The following is an 8,547-nucleotide window of genomic DNA, read 5'->3' as shown; positions in this document are numbered from 1 at the left end:
CGCTGGCAGCGCGGCGGTCGCTGGCTCCGTGCCACCGTACGGTGCATCCTGGGACGTGTAGTTTGCCGGGGACGGGGGAGGGAGCGCACGGGGGACGGCTGGGTATCTGCGTTTCGGGCCGTCCCGTGGCACTGGGGTTACGGCATTGACGGTGCGCTGAGCCGGGGGGGGCCGAGCCCTGCGCACCGCCGCGATGGCGCGGTGACGCAGCCGCACTTTCACTCTCCTTCGCCACGGAAACCGCCGAACCGGGCATGGCCCTTTCGCTCTGACTGTCACCGTGGCCACTTCGGACCCCTGCAGCCCCGCTCGCCGACTGCGCGTCGTGCTGTGCACCGCCCGATGTGCGCACACACCCCGCTCCAGGTGTTGGTGCTGTCACCTCGACACTGGCAAGCAGGTGTTGCACTCAGCATCAGCTGATACACACATAGACCCTGCTGGAGATGTTGGTGCTGTCACCCCGACACTGGCACGTGTTGCACGCTCTGGTCATGCCTGCTTAGCACGACACACGTGTGCACATTGGGTTGTTGCAGGGTTCTGCCTGTCCTGTGTGCACACACACGTATGAACACCCACACACAGACGTCACGGGCGGTTTCAGACCATCATGCACACACACACGCGGTTGTCACACGTCCTGTTGTCACATGCCCTGTCTCTTCCTGTCACATGCACACACACACACACACACCACTGTCACTGTCTCTGCCTGTCACACACACACGTGTGCCCCGATTCCACCTGTCTCTTGCACAAGCACACACACTGCTGTCCCCGACCCCACTGTGACAGTCCAGAGGGACATCCAGCTGGCCAGGATGGTGTCCCCTCTGCTCAGGTTGTCCTGGGACTGGGTCTGGGGGTGCCATCCTGGTCCTGAGGGCACCACTGCACTGTGTCCTTGTCCTGAGGGGACCATAGAATCACAGAATCATAGAATGGCCTGGGTTGAAAAGGACCACAATGATCTTTAGTTTCAACCCCCTGCTATGTGCAGGTCACCAACCAGCAGACCAGGCTGCCCAGAGCCACATCCAGCCTGGCCTTGAATGCCTCCAGGGATGGGGCATCCACAGCCTCCTTGGGCAACCTGTTCCAGTGCCTCACCACCCTCTGGGTGACCCTATCCATGTATTGTGGTCCTGAGGGTGCCATGTCTGTGTGTCTTTGTCCTGAGGGTTTCACATCCATGTGTTGTCATTCATTACGGTGTCCATGTATTGTGATCCTGAGGTTGCCATGTCCATGTGTTATCGTTCTACAGGTGTCATTTCCATGTGGCCAGAATGGTTCTCATGGTGTCAGGTCTTTGCTTTCTGGTCCAGGGGATATCATGGTGGGATTTCCTGCTCCTCACGGTGTTGTGGCTGTGTGTCAGTGTTCTGAGGTTGCCGTGACAGGGGGACCTGGTCCTCAGGGTGTCATGGCAGCGTATGGAGGTCCCCGTGATGTCACATCTTTTTGTTCTGGGGGTGTTGTGGTAGCATGGGTTAATGGCTGTAGGGCGTTGTGGAATAATGCCTGTAGAGTGTTGTGGGCTGATAGCTGTAAGGAGCTCAGCACCACACAGTGCGATGGGGGAAGAGGATAAGAAGAGTAAAAGCAAGAAATCCCATGAGTCAGCTAGAAATTGTTTAACAAATGGAGGAGATGTGGAAGAGAAGAGAAAGGAAACCAAAGAAGTGATGCAAAGATGCTCACCCACCACCTCCCACAGGTGCCCAACCTGTTCCTGAGCTGACTGAGCTGACAGAGATGGCTGATTCCTAAATCCCATGTCCTGGACTTCGTGGTGTCACCTCCATACATCCTGGTCTTGGTGGTGCCATGTCCATGTGTCCTGGACTTTGTGGTACACCTGATCTTCATGGTGTCCTTCTCCTGATGGTTCCATGGTGCCATGTCATTGTTCTGAAGGCTTCATATTGGTGTGTCCTTCACCTGATGGTTCTATGGCAGCATCTACTGGTCCTGGAGGTGCCATATTGGTGTGTCCTGGTCCTAAAGTTTCCATGACAGCATGTCTAGGTCCTGAGGGTGCCATGGTCCTACATCCTGGTTTTGACTATGTTGTGTCCATGTGTCCTCATGGCCCCCTGTCAGCCCCTGCCAGCCTCATGCAGGAGCTGGGACTTGGTGTTTTTTTTTGGCACGGTCAACTTTTTGCTCCCAGATTGTCACTGCAGTGCCTCATGTCTTCAGACACAGCATCCAGGGGACGGGGACTTCAGCCCCCAGACAGGTGGTGGCATCCCTGTGCCCATCACCTATCCTTTCCCTTCTCTTTTGCAGGTGGAAAGCAGTGACACACCCAAAGACACAGCAGCCGTCCCCAAGTGCCCCCTCCCTGCCCAGAGGCCAGCCCTGCCGAGCCACTGCCCAACGGGGACCTGGAGACGGACGGAGCCCAGTGGAAGGGCACGGAGGAGGGCGGCACGAGCCCCAAAAGCGGGCGCCCCGAGGAGGACGAGACGGAGAGCCTGGCGGATGGAGAGACGGGCCGGGCGCTGGAGAATGGCCGCTGCACCCCCAAGGAGGGCCTGGACGCCCCGGCCAATGAGGGTGAGCTGGCCCCTTCCGACCCCCAGAAGAAACGCGGGAGGAGGAAACTCCTGGAGGCCACAGAGAAAAGTAAGATCTGAGCGTTCAAGGGCACCCACTGCGCCCCCGGGCACCCCTGGCCCTTGCCCATCCTGCTGGGGTACGGGCGGCAGCACCAGAGGAGGAAGAGGAGGAGGAAGAAGGGCTCTGTGCCTCGTGGGAGGGAAAGGGACAGGAGGGTTAGAGGGACGTCCTCCTGCATGCGCCCACGCGTGTGCTGTCCTTGTGCTGCTTTGCATGGCAGTCCCGCATGTGCCATGGAGGTGTTGTGCATGGTGCACCTGTGGGATGTTGTGCTGGGGTCCCTAAGCTGGTGCCCGCACCCTTGGCGCTGGTGGGAGGCAAGTGGATGGGGTGCACCTGGGCATGGGGACACCAAGGCCATGGGGTCTTCTTGGGGGATCTCACAACAAGCCGGGATGTGGGACTGGGCACTCCGAGTGAGATTGGGATGGAGGGAAGCAAAAACGTTAGAGATGAGCAAGATGGAAATGGAATTGAGTGAGATGGGGATAGAGGTGGAGGTGAAGGTGGAGGTGGAGATGAGCAAGATGGGATGGAGGTGGAGGTGGAGGTGGAGGTGGAGGTGGAGGTGGAGGTGGAGGTGGAGGTGAAAGTGGAAGTGGAGGTGGAAGTGGAAGTGGAGGTGGAAGTGGAGGTAGAGATGGATATGAGGATGGAAGTAGAAATGGAACTGAGCAAGGTGAGGATAGGGATGAAGATGAATGGAAATGGAGAGGAAGTGGAGATAAAGATGGGGTTGAGGATGGAGGTGGAGATAAACGGAGATGAATGGAGATGAGCAAGATGGGATGGAGATGAGTGAGGTGGAGAAGGGGCTTAGTGAGATGGGGATGGGGATGGAGATGGAGTTGGGAATGGGGATGGGGATGGAGATCAGCAAAATGGAGATGGGGGTGAGCAAGATGGGGATGGAGATGAGCGAAATGGGTGCAGTGATGAGTGAGGAGGATGGAGGTGATTGAGATAGGGGTGGAGTGAGATGGAGATGGGGATGGAGATGGAGGTGGAGGTGCAGATGGGGGTGAGTGACGGAGGTAGAGATGAACGAGATGAGAATGGAGACGTGCAAGGTAGGGATGAATCAGATTGGGAAGGGGCTGAGCGAGATGGAGATGAGTGAGCCATCCACACGCAGGCCAGGGAAGCTACCTGCATCCCCCGCTGAGCCTGCAGGCTGCTCCGGAGGCACGGAGCCGCGCAGTCCCTCGCTGCACCTGGCTGCAGGGCCAGCCGTGACTCACCCTCTGCAGGGAGTGGGGTGGCTGCCAGCGGCTGCGCTCGGGTTTCACCTCCCTGCCGGGGGCTCATATTCCTCCGCCCTTTCCCCTCTGCATTAAAGAGCCCTTTCATACCCTGCGGCTCGAGCTCTGCAGCGAGAAGCCCACCGCACTGTCCCCTCCATGCCACCCCGTGCTGGCGCTTGCTCTGTCCCCATGCTGAGGACGCAGGCCTGTGGGGACTTCGCTTCAGTCGGTCCCCGGGCCTCAGTTTCCCCACAAGCAATCCCCGACCCCGTGCCTCAGTTTCCCCACCCGCAGCCCCACCGCCTGCAGGCAGGACGAGTGAGCTGGGCGCGCAGCTCCGAGGACCCACGGGGACGCGGTGCCGGTGCCCAGCCGGTGTCACTGCTCCCCCTCCCCGCAGCCGCGTCACCCGGTGGTTTTGCAGCCCCAGAAACAGTGGGGTTATTTTTAGCTGCTTTCCCGGCAGCGGCTCTGCGCGTACCTGCGGCTCTGTTTGAGGGGCCGAGAGCGCAGGAAACCGCCCCGGCCCTACTTCCCCTGCGCGCCCCGGGGCCCCCCCTACAGCCAGGGCTGCCCCCCAGCCCTGCCGGCGTCCCACCCCATGGCACGGCACTGATGGCTGCTTTGCTCTGTGTGCAGGCAAGGAGGAGAAGGAGGAAAACAACTTCGACAGCCTGAAAATGGAGGCAAGTGTGTGTGCACGTAACTGTGTGTGCTTCCGTGTGTGCTTCCGTGTGTGTGTTTGTGATGTGCATAACTGTGTGTGCACATGAGTGCACGCAGATGTGAGCGTGCGCGTGTGTGTGTGTACATCTGCATGTGTGTGTACATCTGCATGTGTGTGTACACTTAAATGTGTGTGTACATCTGCATGTGTGTGTACATCTGCATGTGCGTGCACACAGCTGTGAGCATGCGCATCTGTGGGCACATACAAACGTGAGCACAAGTGTGTGCAGCCCTTTGTGCATCTGTGAGTGCGCACGTGTGAGTGCATGCCATATGGACATGTTTGCACATGTGTGTGAGTGTGCTCATAGGGAGGGAGGGGGAGGGGTTGGGGTGCTCATGGTGCTGCAGCCCCAATCTCCCTCCTGACCCCACTCTCTCCCCACAGGGCTCCCGTGGGCGGCTGCGGGGTGGGCTGGGCTGGGAGTCGAGCCTGCGGCAGCGCCCCATGCAGCGGCACACCTTCCAGGCAGGGGACCCCTACTACATCAGCAAGAGGAAGCGCGACGAGTGGCTGGCACGCTGGAAGAGAGAGGTGAGGACTTGGTGACAACCAACCTTAGGGACACGAGGATGGTGCCGTGGTACGGCTGCGGGGGCCGTGCTGTGGCTCTCCAGGGACAAGAGCGAGGCCTGGGGACAGTGGAGATGGAGCATGGCCTTGATGTCCCCATGTGGCACAGTGGCACAGGGCACAGCTGGCATGCCGTGTCTCTGCATCCCCATGGGGCACAGCTGGAACAGCCTCGGTGTCCCCACAGGCACAGCAAGGTCAGGCCATCGCTGATTCCCCTGTGGGTATTCTGGCGGGGTTTCAACCCCTTTGCACTGTGAGGACACTGGTGGCATTGCCACCCCGTGCTCTCTGTCCTGAGTGGGACTTGGCACAGTCCCCATGCAGTTCTTACACCAAGCACCACATTCCCAGCTCACTGTTCCCTCGCCAAATAAACGCAGATTCAGGTCAGCCAGCAGCACTCAGCGGCCAAAAATAATTGGGGAAAAATACTTAAAAAAAAAAGCAAAATACATCTTTTCAGCAGTTCCTCTTTCTCAAACAATGCCGATTTTGGCCACGCGTAATTCCTTTATTTTTCTAACGAGATGAAGTGTTTTCTTTTCATTACGGGGAGAAAGGCTGAGCCACACTCAGTGTGTTTCCCATGGGTCTCACAGCCTGGCTGCCAGTTGTCACCCGGTGCTGGTGGCAGCAAGGACAGGAGATCCCCTTGGCAAAGGGGTCAGTGTCCCCTCCCAGCTGCACTCCCATGAGGTTTGCTTGTTTTGGGGTGTGGAGAGAGCTCAGGGGTGGGGACCAGCTCTCCCTGACATAGATATGCTGTGGTAACACCGTGCTGGCTGTGAGATGGGATGGGAGTAAGATGGGATGAGACAGAACAAGGATGGGAGTAGGGCTGCAGATGGGGATGGCAATGTCAGTGGGGGTGGCCATGAGGATGGCCATGGAGATGTCAGTGGTAGTGGGACAGAGATAGCATGAAGGTGGAGACACAGTGGGATGGGGATAGGATAGGACAAAGGTGCAGGTGAGACATGGCTATAGGATGGGGATGGAGTGAGTTGGATTGGGTTTGGATGGGATGGGGATGAGATGGAGATGGGGCAGGGATGGGATGGGGTGGGATGAGGATGGGCATGGCGATGGCAATGGGGATAGAGATGACGATGGCAGTGGCTATGGTAAAAGGATGGGGTTGGGGTAAGTCGTGTTGTATTGGGTTTGATTGGGATGGGATGGCAGTGGAGGTAGAGATTACGTTGGCAATAGCAATAGCAATGGTGATGAGGATGGGATGGGATGGGGACAGGATGTCTGTGACCTGAGGGCAGAAAGGCCTGATCACCAATCTGCCAATCGCAGGGATGTGCCAATCTCTGCTTATCTCTGCGTTAATAGTCAGCGGATGGGACATTTCCTCCCTCTCCTGCCCTGCTCCTTCCCAAGACAAAGGGAGAACAGCCCCAAGCAGAATTAGCTGTGTGCTCACCCCCACCAGGAGTTTTTCTTGGGTGCTTTTTGTGTCACTCCTGGATCCTGGGGTCCCCCCACAAGCAGGGGCGGTACAGATCCTCTCACTATGCTGCATGCCATGGTTGCCCACGTTCTGTTGGGTTTCCTGGGCGTTGTGCAGGACCCAAGGGATTTTTCCCAAGAGAAAGTCCCTGTGCCTTGTGGGTCCCTGTGCTGGTGGTGTCCATGAGCATCTGTGCCACAGGGGTCCTCATGCCATGGGGTGTGCATGCCATGGAATTTCCATGCCATGGGGATCTCAATGTCATGGGAGTCCTTGTGCCATAGGGATCCTTGTGCCATAGGAATCCTTGTCCCCATGCTATGGGGGGTCCCTATGCCATGAGATTCCCCATGACGTGGAGTCCCCATGCCATAGAATTTCTGTGCTGTGGGGATCCCAATGCCATGGGGGTTCCTGTGTCATAGTGGTCCCTGCCCAGTGGGGGTCCTTGTGCCATGATGTCCCTATGCCATGGAATTCCCATGCCATGGGGTTCCTTGTGCCATGGAATTCCCATGCCGTGGGGTTCCTTGTGCCATGGAATTCCTATGCCATGGAGGTCCTTGTGCCATGATGTCTTGTGACATAGAATTTCTGTGTTGTGGGGCTCCCAGTGCCATAGGCATCCCTGTGCCATAGTAGTCTCTGTGCAGTGGAATTCTCATGCCATGAGGATTCCAGTGTCATGGGGTCCCTGTGTCATTGGGGTCTCTTTACCATGGAATTCTAGTGCTGAGGGGATCTCAGAGTTTCAGACACCTGGGCATGGTGGGGGTAGCAAACGACGGGCCACGGGGATGAGGACAGGACCGGGGGCCCTGCTGCCACCCCCACCCCGTCCCCTTCTGCCCTCATTGCATTGCCCGGGGCCCACGGCCATTCCCTTTGTCCCCTCCATCTGCAACACAAAGGGGCCCTGAGTGACTCAGCCCTGCGCTGGGGACACTGGGGGGTGGGCACTGGGCTGGGTGCTGGCACCCCGAGCGCATCGCGTCAGTCCCATCCCAGAGCCGTGCCGTCTCCGTCTCCGCGCTCATCCCTCATCCGACGAAGGCTCGGCTCCTTGCAGCATGGCACGGTGCCGCATGGCAAAGCCTATCCCCGGCGGTGCCACCACCAAGCGCACGCTACGACCGCGCCGCGACTCCGCTGCCACGCAGAGACGGCGCGGCCGCAGCATGGCCATGGGGCTCAGGAGTGGGATCGTGTGGGAGCAGGCACGGACGGGGAACGGGCACGCGTGGGGGCGGACGCGTGGAGATGGGTGTGCGGGGTTGGGGACGCTGCGGGAGTGGGCACGGATGGGAACGGGAACGTGGGGATGGCACACGTGGTAGTGGGAACGTGGCGGTGGCACGCGTGGGAGTGGGGATGGGTGGGAATGGGTACACGTGGCGCAGCTCTGTGGCTGCACGGCATGGCGGGTGCTGCCAGTGCGGGGTTCTCTGCCCCACTGGGACGCTGGTGTGGGTTCGGAGCTCGGGGTGCCGGGGCTGTGTCAGCTCTGGGGGTTCCAACGCCTTGGGACAGAGGCGGTGGCACGGCGTGGGGCTGCGAGCCCACGGGATGCGTGGCTGTTTGGAACGCAGTTTGGGGTGTCCGGATTTGCTTTGGAGTGTTGCTCAGTTGGATGCCTTTGGGGACACCCGGCTCCTTGGAGACACTCGGGGGACATCTGGCTTTTGGGAGATCGGCTTCGGGGTGTCTGGGAGATGTACTCTGGGGCGATGCTCAGCTGGATGCAGTGGGGACACGCGGCTCTCTGGGGACGCGCAGGGGACATCTGTGTGTCTGGTGAGACTGAGGCGCCCGGAGTTACTCTGGGGTGCCGCTGAGGTGGGTGCATCTGGGGACACGCGGCTCTCCGGGGACACGCGTGGGACAGCCGACCCCGCCGTGCCACCTCA

The 8,547-nt window shown here is 59.1% G+C and overlaps 1 protein-coding gene across 1 annotated transcript in view; it reads left to right on the top strand.

Annotated features, from left to right (window-relative positions):
* DNMT3A (DNA methyltransferase 3 alpha) overlaps positions 1 to 8,547 on the top strand; it is a gene marked incomplete at its 5' end in the record, with an annotated part of 18,665 nt that overhangs the window by 2,957 nt on the left and 7,161 nt on the right. The window contains 4 exon segments of the mRNA XM_031552264.1: positions 2,299 to 2,344; positions 2,347 to 2,637; positions 4,515 to 4,561; positions 4,993 to 5,139. Coding sequence (XP_031408124.1) covers positions 2,299 to 2,344; positions 2,347 to 2,637; positions 4,515 to 4,561; positions 4,993 to 5,139 — 531 coding nt within the window.

The sequence above is a fragment of the Meleagris gallopavo genome, chromosome 2 (assembly GCF_000146605.3).
Source record: "Meleagris gallopavo isolate NT-WF06-2002-E0010 breed Aviagen turkey brand Nicholas breeding stock chromosome 2, Turkey_5.1, whole genome shotgun sequence".
NCBI classification, from domain to species: Eukaryota; Metazoa; Chordata; class Aves; order Galliformes; family Phasianidae; genus Meleagris; species Meleagris gallopavo.
This window is presented reverse-complemented; position numbering and strand designations above follow the sequence as displayed.